The 14550-nt window shown below is 37.6% G+C and overlaps 1 protein-coding gene across 4 annotated transcripts in view; it reads right to left on the minus strand.

Moving 5' to 3' along the window:
- Positions 1 to 14550, minus strand: part of Rab23 (RAS oncogene family member Rab23) — a 353877-nt gene that overhangs the window by 178861 nt on the left and 160466 nt on the right. For 3 of the 4 annotated variants that reach the window (XM_083139370.1, XM_083139367.1, XM_083139368.1), the window contains one exon: positions 1733 to 1857. In XM_083139370.1, coding sequence (XP_082995496.1) covers positions 1733 to 1765 — 33 coding nt within the window. In that variant the 5' untranslated portion in view covers positions 1766 to 1857. Of the gene's footprint in view, positions 1 to 1732; positions 1858 to 11913; positions 12178 to 14550 lie in introns of those variants that run through there. The other variant, XM_083139369.1, reaches the window with a different exon arrangement.

Below are 14550 nucleotides of genomic sequence, written 5' to 3' on the forward strand. Positions count from 1 at the left end.
CAGAAAAGTTCCAGGACTGAGCTCGTAAAAAATAATTGATTCAACTTAGGAACTAATGGTCCTAGGTTTTGTCAAAATAGTCCCCTCGGCTATCTATACACAGCTGCCACCTTTTCAGGAGGTCATGGAAGCAAGCAGAGAAAGCTTCATCTAGGATGCTTCTCAGCACATCTGCCACAAAATCGTTTGGATTGCTACCAATATCTTCATGATGTTTGCCTTTCAGCGGTGTTTGCACACGGGGAGACATAAAATAATCACACGGTAACTACATACGATGCTTGGCCAGATATTCCTGGACTAATAAAGCAGTATGTGGCCTTGCATTGTCGTGCAATAAGAAACCACTACCCAGATCCCCACAAATCAGGACGGCGCCGCAGAATTGCTTGACGCAAATGTTTCAGGACGTCAATATAAAGGTTTTTGTTTATCGTTTGTCCTTCAGGCAGATATTCATGGTGCACCAAACTTTTAGCATGAAAAAATGGGATCAACATTGTTTTTGGATCATCTTGCACTGAATCGCTGCCCTTCCGAAACCTTTTGTGTCATTCAAAGATACGGCTTCTCTATAATGCCTTGTCACCAAATATTCATATTCCTTGTTTCACTGGGGGTTTCTCAGCTTAACACAAAACTTAATGTTAACTCTGCTCGGAATGCACGTCCATCACGACACTCACTTGTGTAACTTCCAACTAAACGCGCCAACAAGCCAAACAGTGGGCTGCTAAGCACAGCCCTGCCACCTAGTGTGTTTACATGGAAACACTTCCAAGGAAATTTCTATTCAGAACACATATCAGGTGACTGAATAACACCCATTTCTTGTGTTTGAATATCACAGGTAAAGAATAAAAAAATCAGTCCTGGAACTTTTCTGACAAAGGTTGTAATATTGTGCTGGGTGTAGATTTGACTCAGTTCTCGAAAAATTTTCAAAGACACATGAACATCACTGATTTGCACAAAATTAATACTATTGGAGCTGCATTTCATTGCAAAATGAACTTATAAGAGAAATCTGAAGAAGGAACAAAACAATTGAAGAGCAAAAAGTATGCAATTAGTATAATTGAATCATATCATGAAAAATTGTACAAAGTAAATATATATATATATATATATATATATATATATATATATATATATATATAAATTTACAACTCGGTTTCTAATGAAGTTCATTATCTTGTAATCCTTCTAATCGTTTCACGAGATTTTAAAATTTATTTAAACATATTTTTCAGTTTTTGAGTTTTTATGATTGAACGCAAAGAAATGTAAAAAGTCAATCTAAACTACTATAACATGTAACTGAACGATGTTATGTGAAATTGGTGTAATATTTTTTTTTATGCTGCGTGCTACCACTGCATTAGGAAAGCATTTTAGAAAATATAACAAAAGAAAAAGTAGCCAATAAGAAGTAATGGTCAGTAATATTAGATTTTTTGTTCTTACATCTATCTTCACACCTATTTTCTGCAAAGAGGTTCCAATCTTGTAAGAATGAAAGAAAAGTACAAAATTCAATAAAGAGTCCTAAACGGATATTTCCTGGACTGAGTTTCTTCACTTTTGAACGATTCAATCTGTCCATAACTGTAGTTGATAGCCCTTAATCTCTTTCACGACAGGTGGTCCGACGTTCAACTGTTACGTTCCAGGGAAGAAGGGCGCAGCACTGAGAGAAATTGGAGGGAATGACGGATGAAATTGCACTCACCTTGATGGCCACTTCCAATTCTTCTTCCCTCATGTTGCCAGGTCATCCAATTACACTGCACCGCAAAATGACGTCAATGTTGATGACGCGTTCATGTCGTCCACGTCTTTTGCTCAAATCCTATGCTGGAAGAAGGAGAAAAGAAGACATAAGTGAACGTTAATTGTCAAGAACGTGATGAAAGCAAATATTCTAAGAAAAAGCATGTAACATTCTCTACTGAAATCTATATCCAACCGTCCTCCGTGGTAGAGTGGTTACGTTAGCGTAGCGCACTGCGAAACTGAAAATCCTGAGTTAGAGGTGGAACAGTGCAGATGCAAATGCTACATACAGTGGTGTATTTAATTGTGATTGGTTTATTTACATCGCTTTTCTGCCACTTTTGGCTAATCGCGATGATGAGGATGAGTGATGCTACGATTAAATTGATCAATGGACACTCACAAAGAACACCCATGCCAAGGCTGAGATTCGAACCCGGGACCTCTGGCGTCGTATGCGCTGTGATAACCATTCTGCCATGGAGGTCGGCTTAATGGTGATTCCATCAGCCTTCATCCACTCACGAAGTGTCTTTAAAAGCTATTACACGAGATACGTGCACATTCTTCTCTGAAATTAAAAAAAAAGAGTTATAAATGCCTTACGCCTCCGTGCACACACACACACACAACACACCTATTAACTTAGATAAACACACAAAAGTCTTTTCTCAAAATAGAAGTCAATTGTACATTGTTTACAAGCAGCCAAGAAAATTTAAATCTAATCTGGTGCACTTGCACTGAATACGATAGCAGCCTTCCTGAAAGTGAAAATACTTATGGCTTGAAGACCCGAATGTAAGATTATTGAAGACGAATTTATACAAGTAGTACGAACATTAATGTATATTGCTTATCAAGAATACAAAAAGGCTACAGCCACTGGCGTACGTAAAGAGGGAGCTGATGAGGCTACAGCCACCTCCGAAATTTTGAGAATATCAAAGATTTCAAGTGAAAGCATATAGGAATGGGGGGAACTTAAGTAGTAAATGCAAATTCCCCTTAAAATAACCCCGATTACATATGTTTTGAACAACTTTTAAAACGAAGGTTAAAAAAAGGTAATTACACAGTATTTTATTGTGGAGCCTGCCACCTATTCACTTTCACAATGCAGCTGTGTATTATCTATATTTACAATTCCAACCCCTCAACGAAAAAATCCTGCGTACGGTAATGCCATGTTACTTCAGCATCCACCGCTTGAAAGCGAAAACCAGATTATTCAATTAAGGTATTATATAAAGCTTCATGAAATTTCTTTGATTTGCGCCTTCATAAAGTAATCACGTGAAAGAAGCATTCATGCCAAGTGGGGGAGTTATCCATTGTCTGTAACTTTTGAGAGAAAGCTACTTGGGTTGTAAAACGGTTGTGCAGGTGTAAAACAGAGAACAAATGCAGGAACAGTTCTGATTTTGCTAACAGGGTTCAATAAAGGCCTGTCAGGATCCAGCACCAGTCACTTCCTTGTTCCCGCGAACCACCCACCAAGGAGAAGAAATAAAGGACTTGGGAGTGAACAATGTATACCTACACCAAGGAGAAATAACCGCCTATATGAGGTGAATTTGTTTCGAATATTGAATGACATCACAAGCAGGATCTTGCAGAATAATAGTGTATTATAATTTTAAGTTTCAGGTACTGAATTTTCCGCATACATTACATACATCCAACTCTTCTTGGAAAGTCTTCATTGTTGTTTAGTGCAGAGGACTTTCAATCTACGTGACCCGAACACAAAAGTCCGACGGATCCACCTCTATCTACTTCACTTTATGCTACTGGCGTGGTAAATTAATAGTCGTGTTGAACATATACACTGGCGTACACCGGATTTCCTTTAGGATGAGGCGGAATACACAATAAATTATTTCGTAATTACTATTCTTAGGCTTCATTTTAAAAGTTATTCAAAGACAAAAATCGTAATTGGGATAATTTAAAATGATTTACATTGATCACTTTATTTCAAGTTCCACAGTCAATATTTTGATTTTTCTCAAAATTTCGGGAGGTTCTGTGGCCCCATCAGTTCCCCTGTGTACGCCAGTGAACATATGTGCTGAGTTTTAGCAACGAACAGGTTCAATTTTTTTTTATATAATTTATAAAATGCAGAGGTCTACCATATTTTATAAAGTAATTCATTCAAGATTTACTATTAGTTTACTGGTTATTTATTTATTTATTTATTGCGTCTTGTTTATCATGGCGAAGTTAAGGCTTTGTAGCCTTTTCTACCACTTAACCATGTTTACAACAACATTTAAACCATTACATAGAAAGGTAAATTTTAAAATATAAAAAGAGAAATATAAAATTACAAACAAAAAATTACAGAAAAAAAAATGATAAGAAAAAAAACATACGAGAATAAAAACCTAACCTATACTCACGAGCATACAACAAAACACACACATACACACACACACACACACAATCAGATATTCATGACAGTAGTCAGGGATTTGAAATATTAAGGTGAATAAGGATTTTCAGTGTTGTTCTGCGCTTAACTGTATGCAATTTATCACTAAAATATAATGTGCTAACTATTTGTGCCCAATAAAAAATGTTTTAATTGCGTCTTAAAGACATATACTGAAGATGAGTTTCGGATTTCGAGGGGCAGTGAGTTCCAAAGACGAGAAGTAGAAACGGTGAAAGATTTTGAATAAAAATTTGAGTTATGAAGGGGGATGAGTAGTTGAGTTCTCCCTCGCGATCTGGTGTCAAGGCTGTGTGATTCGGAAAGCACTGAGAATCTGCTCGAGAGATAAGCCGGTTCCTTTGAACTGAGGTTGTGTACCTTTCGCCGATCAATTAATTTGAGCCAATTTAGCTTTGTAAAGAAAACGGATAAATGGTCCCTATATTTCAGATCGAAAATAAAGCGGACGCAGGTGTTTTGTACTCGTTGAAGACGTTGAGCGAGATCATCTGGTACTGTTGTTTATACACAACTTTAAAGTAAACATATGTTTTAAGCGTATCTGCTAACTTGTAAGATATGTGTTGGTGAATAAAGTCAATAAAAAGTTCAACTTTATTTTCTTGAAGGAAATATGGCAAAATAATTATTTCGCTTCATTTTCCTATTCCAAATTGTTCTCAAAATGTTATTTTTGTTGTTGTTGAACCTTTCTCATTAAAAATACCTGGTGCGACTAGGAACAACCTTTGTAAATTTTTTCCTTGTAGTACATCACTGGCTAGAATGTAGTCGAGCCACTTTCTGAATCGCCGGGAACCCAACGCTTCCTCGCTATCCTCACCATGGGGGACAGAAGCAGGAGTTTCTTTCGGCTGACCTCAACAACTGACGCATATTGATGCACTTGCATCTGCCATGCTGAACCCAATGCATTTTCCTGCAAGTCGACATTACCCTGTACACTAAACAGTTCACTCGACCTGCTGGAATGTGTTCAACTCAACCGCTAGGGCAATCTTTTTGTAAAACTGTAAGCTCGGAAAACTTTAAGGCAATAGCAAGCACCCTTTGCCGAATAATGAAACAATACCATTGGCTTTCAACAAGCCAGAAGTGTCCGTGACTGCACAACGACTGGAAACTGTGCAGCAACTGAATCCAATGTTAACTCAATTTTGAACGTAGTGTGGGTTATCAAGTTTTACTCCAGAGCCGCTCTTATTTTCGGCAAAAAAGAATTGTATTTCTACATACTTTCTCTTGTCTTTTCTGGACAGAAACAGTAGTTTGGTTATTTTACATCACGACATAGGATGAATAATAATTACACGAAACAGATGGATGAACACACTAAGGAATGATCATACGTTGGCCGGGATTCAAACTCAGAACTTTCAGAGTCGAATTCGAGGTAGTCGGACTAGTTGATTAGGAGGTGGCCACATTAAAGCTCCCCCGTACATTTCTGGCGCTGTCTTTGCTCATGCCAATTATATATCTATAAATAAAACACGATTGTTCGATCCCCGGTGGAAGTTTCAAAATTTCAGAGTTGACTCAGTATCGTGAGGAGAAATGGGAAGCAGCTAAGTGAAAGAAATATGGCCTCGAAAGCCAGAAAACAGCGGCGATGGGATGGATGCGCTGACCAAGCGTCACCCAATGAAAACACGCTTTAAAGGTTCTGGTCCTTAAATGGGCCGTTGTGCCACGGAGTTGTTTTTATTGTTAAGCCAGAAACTATTGCGATGCCAGTGGAAACGTCTGTGGCCATTAAAGAACAGCTACTCCGTTTTTAATATTTAACTGTGACCTTCAAAGTTAATCTCGAAATGAGTTAGTTACAGGGTCTCCCGATGTAATCAAATGGTGCGGATTCGATTCCCGGTGGAGGCACATAGTGGTTCGGATCCCACTTTAAACTGTACGTCTAGTCCCGATTAGCCTTACAGTTCAAAAAGTGGACTTAAAACACCAACTCAATCAATCAATCGAAATGAGTTACTTTTCTCGAAACGATTTCTCACTTAAGACTTTTGAATTGTGTAATAACATTTAATAGAAACCCTTCTCTCATCTACACCTTCTTACAAAAATATACAGCTAAATCTATCAGCGTTCTTCTGAAATAACGCACGAGGCATTTTTTTACGATTCCCTTTTGCTTATGAAATTTACCACTGCACATTTTAAACACAGTTTTACGTACCACATGGAAACGGGTGCTTCAAATAGTTTCTTTTAATTATCTATTACTCACAAACCAAATGAAAACACAAATTATTCGTTATCCACATTTGCTTCGCAAAACATTATTGGACTTTCCCATTCTCATAGCCCTTAAATTACGAAGTTCAACGGATCCTCAGAATACCATCGCGTACACGGGGCAGCATTATTTTCGGCATAGTGAATAATTTTGACGTGCAGTGGACAACATAACCGGTGGTTTCGAGATGAAACTTTCTTTCTCAAAGTGGAGTTCACCGATGTCTGTTTTATGTCTCATAAATATTCATCTGAACTCGGACCGAGATTAAAATGTTGGAGTTGCAAAGACACGTCACGATTATCAAAGCTTTCTTGTTTACTGTGTCACGGAATTCACGAAACCCCCTAACCGCTCCTCAACCTTCTTTCTTGTATTCTTTCTACCCGGGAAAATAGATCGAGAAGCACTCGTATGCATGGCTCATGTTCTTTTACTTTTTAAGATATTGTATACATACAATATATTGCTCTTGCACAGAGAAAAAAGTTTGGAATAGTCAAGGAATAGTTTCTTGTAATGAAACATTTGTTTAAATAAACAAACAAATGCTTATTCTTCAGAACAAAAGTATTTCAGTAATCGTGCATATTTGTTTAGTTACCAAATGATTTTGTCAATATTATCAAATTTAGTAAATGATACCTAATTTTTAGTTCATTGTTACAGAAAAGCTCAATCAAAGGTGTTTTGTTACTCCCTCTGTCCCATAATTATTGTCCGGTACACCTTTGTATGTTGTCTCATAATAATTGCCCGATATTCAAACTGTGAGATTGGTGTATACAGAAGAAGAACATAAAACAAGGGAATGAGTCATACAACTTTACTACTCAAGGATAAGTACAAATTGTGCTTTCCATCTGCCTCTTTGTCTGTCATTTCTCTACCACCATTTTGGTATACCGGACTATAATTATGGGACAGAGGGAGTACTAATTTAAATAAATAAGTTTTCTGTGTGTACTGTAGTATGTGCATTGAACCAGTCTTGAATTGCTTTTAAATATTTAGACTGTGAAGTTTGTTTTACGTAAATCCGTATTATCTGAAGCGCAAACTTGACAGAGTATTAGTACATCAATTCCGAACCTCTTGCAGAACATTATAATTTAGAACCTTGCCGAGTTGAGAGAGAAATAAATTAAAGTTTTACATTCGATAAGTACTGCATGTTCATTAACAATCAGTATTCTTGTTGACAAATTCTTGTCCAAAAACGTGTAGGTTCTACGAGATTGATATTCAGGAATAAGAATTAAGTTCCTGTGCTCGCCTCTGACATCTAATTAATTTCCGGTAGAAACTGTGATCGCGAAGTTATCTTAAATGAAGGAAAGAAAAACTCTTTGTCACGTCACGGAGCCCAATTTCGTTCAAGAACAAAAGATCCATAACACAATGCTTCCTTCCTTATGTGCATTTAATGACACCTCGTGTGTTGCAGATTTTTGCCCACGTCTCGTACAACGAGTAACAACCATTAGCACTTGATTGTATAGCATTATATCACAATTACAGGACATTTATTTGCACCAAACTTTAACAAAACTAATTATTTACACTTCACACCCACAAAAATCACATAATTGCAGGTCAATGCCAATAAAGAGACTATGCACGTGTGCTGCAATTTTTGCAAAGGAGACACATTGGCTGCGTATGGATTAAAAATTAAACAGTAGACATTGCCCGGTAGACAATACACGGCTTTCATTTTTCCTCAAACAGTTCCTCCTTTAAGTTGCAGGTTTTCAACTCGCTCTGTTACTGCTAGAAAGGAGTCTAAGATCTTGCCTGAAAGGAGCGAATTGCTAGAGCAAACACAAGTAACCGTGCTAATATAACGATAATCACGTTGAAGGGTGTGGTAATGTAGGATGTTAGGTTATCGTCTCTCGAGTCTAACGTGTTTTGTTGACATTAAATAAAAATGGAATTAATATGTTTCCTCTCCTAATCTGCAAGGAAAATAAGCTCAATAAACGGACAGTGTAAGAGATCCATTTCACAAGCCAGGAAGTAAACTGTGAATAAAATAAGCATAAAAACAATGATTCTACAACACTTGATGAATATGAGAATGTCCAGTATATATAGGTATATAAAAAAGTGCCCAAAATAGAACGAAATTGTAATTTTGCGAAACGGGGCTAAATTTAGAAAGAAAATATTCCCAAAATTCACTGTGCCCCACAATGTGCTCCTCAAATTGTATATAATAGCAGAAATTCCACGCTTAGTGTCGCTTACAAAAAAAAAAAAAAAAGAAAGAAAAGAAAAAGAAAAGTCGATTAGCGAAACAGAAATCTGGTTCCCAGTCACATCATGTGACGAGCAGTAGAGTATTGGCTCAGCCAGAGAGGCCCGAGAAACTTATATGGGTGTCCTCCGAAATGTAGAATTAACTTACTTGCTCCGGATGTCAATTGCCTACAGTAATGAATCCTGCAGAAGGATTCAGTTGCTTAGCCATTCGATTCCTTATTGTTGCACAATAAACATCAAACTTGGTAATTCATGACCTTTTACCGCTAATAATTATTAGTGTTACACGTGACATTTTAAATATTACTTCACGTTCAATATTTTCAAGGGGGCCCCAAGCCTTTTCATATTGAAATAAGAGCTGAAATGAATTTCCCATATTGTCTACATCTGTGGGCCTCCTCGATGGCGCAGTGGTAGCGTCGTCGCCTTGTAATCAAGGGGTCCCAGGTTCGATACCCGGTAGAGGCAAATAGTGGTTCGGATCCCACTTTAAACTGTAGGTCCAGTCCCGATTAGCCTTACTGTGCATAAAGTGGACTTAAAACACCAAATCAACAATCTACATCTGTTCCTTTTTACTTGAAAGGAGCCCAAAAACTCAGTAGGAGATGGGTCCAGGGGCAATTACCTCTTTGTCCTGAGGGCCATTATTCCCTCCTCTGCTACGCAAGGTTTTATTTTCTGAAGTGCATTTTTAATTTCTATTGAAATTTTATGGACATTTATGTCGAACTAGTTCTTTTCCAATATGTTACGATTTTGTGATCTGCATAGTTCGAAGTGAAAATTCCTAGCTTGAATTTCCTTGTTCCAGTGTGGAGATAGAAAGAAGGATCATTGTATGGATAAGCTTGATGACAATGCAGTATACTCTGTTCCTAATATCTCTGGAGCAGACGAACGAAAACAAGTCTCTACGCAATTAGTGACACGAGACGGCCCCACTAATGAACACGTGAGGAACTGGATTACGTGGAAGGGGGGGGGAGGGAGCGACTGCAGTCCGCTCTGCACACTCGATTTCGCCTCCCTTCTCTGGCGCTATGCGCGGCCTTGCTCCAGAGATAGATGGGACAGGGTATAGGTGGAGGAGGATGCTTATGCAATTCGAGCACTGTTGATCTGTTAATGAAACAGTTCTTGTTTCATGAAAAAGTCTTTAAGAAATATATGATATTGGTCTATCGAAAAGAAGTGGCAGCGCTAAATTATGAATAATGATATTGAGGTCCACTAATACCAAATTAAACATAGAGTCTGTGGCAACCTTCTTTTTTTTTGGGGGGGGGGGGAGTTCAGTCCTTCCAAGCGGCATTTCATTGAGTGACAAATTTTCAGTGAGTAGAGTCCTATCACAGCATTATCTCTCAAGACCGGAGACCGCGGCCATTTCTTCGTACCACACAACAACTGACTTTATGTAATGTTAGGTCACCACCGACAATCTAAATGTCCGGTTCAACCCCCATAGCTGCAGTGATAAGTTTGCTTGAGTATATTACTCACTATTAGTATTAGAAGGCTAAGGCTAATGTGAGCGACTCTTAGATTGAATCTTGGCCTGGCCCAGCCAGAGAAAGGCATAGAAGTTTAAGGTGAACCCACCTCAAAGTTCAAAAGAGCAGTTATTACTACCCTTTAACAATTCCCCCAAAACAGTATTTTCTTAAAAAAATATCTGTGTATTATATGTAATCTCAATAGAAAAATGTTTCAAGCCAAAGACACAAAGGATCACGAACAAAATATTTGTCAGTGGGATGCTTCCCCCTCCTCCAAAATAAAGATTCCTGGCTGTGCCACTACGTTGAAATAAAGAGAAAATATTTCCAGATTATTCTTCCAGATATTTATCAGAGATTCAGGCCGTCCAGATTTAGTTCAAGAGGGTATTGCACTGATATATAAGTCGATAACAAAAAATGGGAAGACAGAGTATTTGGGATAAAAGTTAATTTCTTGTACAATTAGGGGGGGACTAGCTAACTATTGTACGCTCGTCCCACTCCAGCATCATAATTTTTTTTGTCACTAAGGGGGCCCCCCATATTTTACTTGCAAGGGGGCCACAGAGAATTGCGCTACGCCACTGTCCCGCACACATACACACGTAGCATATTACCACCAACATTCGATAAGTGTAGTGCATCCACAGCGTTCATTTAGATTAACAATGTACATGAACATGTATCTAATTCCATCTCTCTCTCCTCCCTCTCTCCCATGTATTGCTAATTTTTAGAATAAGTTTTGTTTATTAACCAAAGTCGTATCTTGATCTTGTATTAATCTCGTTGCCATCACTATTGTGGTGGCCCATTACTTACTTCATATTCACCTCTCTCTGTCCTCCTCAATCGTATCACTAAACTGAAGGAGATCTTCAACAGACACATTTTTTTGTGTCTTGTCTCCACTCACAGGATACGTTCACCATTGAAGCATCACGTGACTATAAAATATTGCCAAGACCATCAAACCCATGCCTAATCTCTTACACGCAATTATGTATAGTTCTAATAATGTCTACGTGCGTAAGTTAGGAGGGTCATGTTGTGGGCTCTTAGTATCCACTTTTCGCGACGTGTGCATCTAAACGAGTCCCATTTATTTTTACCTTAGTATTATTTTACTACTTTTCACAACAAATATCATCATTCAAATATATATATCATGGGTTCAAAAAAAAAAAAAAATTAAAAATGCTAGGGTGAGTTATAAGATCTTCAAGTTCAGATTCTTCAAGATGTCTTAACAAGCAGCTCGCGGCTACGGATAAACAAAATATGACAAGCAATGAATCCATTAACTTACATTAGCTATATGACCCGTCACGGGGACAAGACTTTTAATTTTAAAAACACAAAACAAAAAAAAAAAACTTAGGGCTACTCAGTGTGGACAATAAGCGAAATAAAGCTCAAGGGCAAAGCAAAAACAGAGTACTACTGTTCACCACAGGCTTGTTAGCCTACAATTGTTACTGTTTACAGACTATACTGATAAGAAGAGTACGGGTTCCTTCAAATCTCATTGTATGCCTGAGTATTAGCAAACAAAACACTATTTCTGCTACAAAATCCTATGCTGGAACCTAGAAATAACGATGAGTTCAACAAAACACAATCAATTTCGTTTGTGCAGTACTTACATGCAAATCTTCCACTGCAACTCCTTGCGACTTGTTACACTACAAAATTTCTTCAAGGGCACTTAAACTTACACAAACAGAACAAGGAACACAGTTTGTTTAACGAAGAACCTAACTCACAACGTACACTGGATAACGAGCAATGAAAATAATGCGTGCAAAAGATAAACACACGAAGACTATTATTTAACAACCTTGCCTCTCCGATCTTTCAGAATGAACTACACCGCATTTCTTAACCAAAAAGACCTCATGTACGCATATAACGTCGGTCGAGTAATAACTAACGCTGTTAAGATTTTGTGTGGGTACCAGAGAGAACAAGTTTCCCACCATTTTCACTCACTTTTCACATCAGATGATCCGAAAGGGGAAGAGATTGTACCCCTTACCCATGATCCTACAGAGACCCCTACCGTCAAAACAGAGAACTAGCTAGCTTATCCTTACATTACACCCCACGTTTTTGCATAACCAACGTTCGAAAGAATTTGAACACAATTTCTGTTGCATGGACACCGAAACAATTCAAAGTACTTTTACGCAAAGAAAGGCATTCTCGTAACTGTACACTTAAACGAAAGAAGAAGGAAAAAGGTCAGGGATAACAGGAAACGGAGGCGTATTATGAATTGCGGAAAAGGGTTCGGCGTATCCAATGCTTCACGCGTTATGGCTAAGGAAGCGGAAGTAAGGTTATTTAGCCATCAATATGCGATATAAGTCACTTAAGTCTGTTATTATGACGAACTTTATTAGACTTTCACTTTTATCAAAACATTTCCATCGAGAAACAAGTTACACATCTTATACTTCGTCATGATAACAATCTAATAAACCAAATAATAAATATAAAAACCAGTGAGGAAATTATGGTTAAGGATGTGTAAAACTTTACGGAACGCCTCAGTACATGAAGTACTTTTATTATTTTATTTCTTTGTTTGCATATTTGTCTGAATAAAAACAATGGTTGCCAAATTTCCAAAACAAGCTATTTTTAACTACATGATATGTTTAACGATTTTCAGTTCAACTGCATGTATGAACGACAAAAAATATGCACTTAAAATACCCTAACTTTATTTAAAATCAAAACGTTCCTAAAGAGAAAATTCGATGAAACGCGTTCATGTAAATTTTAATGAAGACACATTTCGAAATCCATGACCAATTATAATCGACAAAAATGTAACATGACAAACAAATTGCAACAAAAACATTCTCGGTACTTTTAACTTACAGCTAACATTTTGTTGTGTTACTAAAGCAGATTTTCTGAATGTGACAACTAGACATTTTTGTATGTGCAAGAGTATTAACTTATTAGAGAGAAAATCTCATCTTTTGGTTTTTCTTTTTGCCAGAAAACTAACAACATAAACCTATATTCATAAGAATTAAAATCACTCTTTATCGAATTTGAGTTCTCTATGCAGTGTGGTTACATTAAATTTGTCTGGGGAAAACCAACTGAATTTTAAAAACATATTCTGGCAAATCCTATCACGCTAAATATGTGTAGCGACTTATCATTGAATTAAATATGGCTTTTTGCTCTGAAAAAAAAAAAAACAACTTTGAATATACAAAACAATGGGGAAAGGAATTTTATCCCGCACACTTACAAAAAATCTTGGCTTCGTTACGAATGCGTAGCATATAAAAATTCTGTTTAATTTTGTTGTCAAAATGTGCATTAGAAAATTGACAACCAAAATAATCCTTATGTACCAGGAATTTTCACTGTATAAATAATGTGGGAAAACTTGTATTTGAACGTTTCCCCTCGAGTAGCGTGCAGACGAATTTAGTTAGGCAGAGGACACGATAGCGGCATTATGCTGTCTTAGAAGTCAGTCCTATATTTTGACAAATATTCCTGCATCCAACTTTATTTATTTTCAATGTAAGTTGAGCCAAAAGATATCCTCATATCTTCTGGTCTCCTTTTGTGGTTGTAATACAAAGATCTCGGGTTTAATTCCCGGTGGAGTCAAACTGGCGTATCCAAATTTTAACTTTGGGTCCAATTCCGATTAACCTATCTGAGCACAAGATGAACTTAAACGAACCTTGTTGGTTTCTTGCGGGACTCAAGCCCTTCCTCTAAGTGTGCAAAAAATAAATAAAGTATCAATTATCTAACAAGGGAAAGACTCGTTAAAACATGGCCTTGCACCTGCATCTGCAGAAGATGAGAGTTGGTGGCAGTTTATTCTACAAGAGTTAACTCGATGTTCAGCTTTCTCTTCGCTTCACGCTTTGTCGCAGGAGATAATTGAATGTGTGCTCACCATAGAGTAGGAAAGTCAAACCACCAATCACCTGATAGGAAGCTGTCAGCTCTCGTGTTCTCTTAAAACTGTTCCTTTTGTTGCGATTAATCGAGTCTTCAGTTATAGCTTCACTTATGCACGGTTGTTACAAGAGGCTTGCAACCAAGTTGTACGGCTCGCAAAGCAGGAAGGTGTTCCAACACACCTTCGAAGTCAGATGGTATGGTCCGTCTGGTGGAATAGTAGCGGAGGACGGTTGTTTCGTGTTTGTATTATTTACGTGTAAACAGTGCTAGAATTTAAGAAAATGTAGTTTTATGTGGAGAGGAGGCTTCAGAATATCCTCCGTTGACACCTC

The sequence above is a fragment of the Lepisma saccharinum genome, chromosome 17 (assembly GCF_977018435.1).
Source record: "Lepisma saccharinum chromosome 17, izLepSacc3.1, whole genome shotgun sequence".
Taxonomy (NCBI): Eukaryota; Metazoa; Arthropoda; class Insecta; order Zygentoma; family Lepismatidae; genus Lepisma; species Lepisma saccharinum.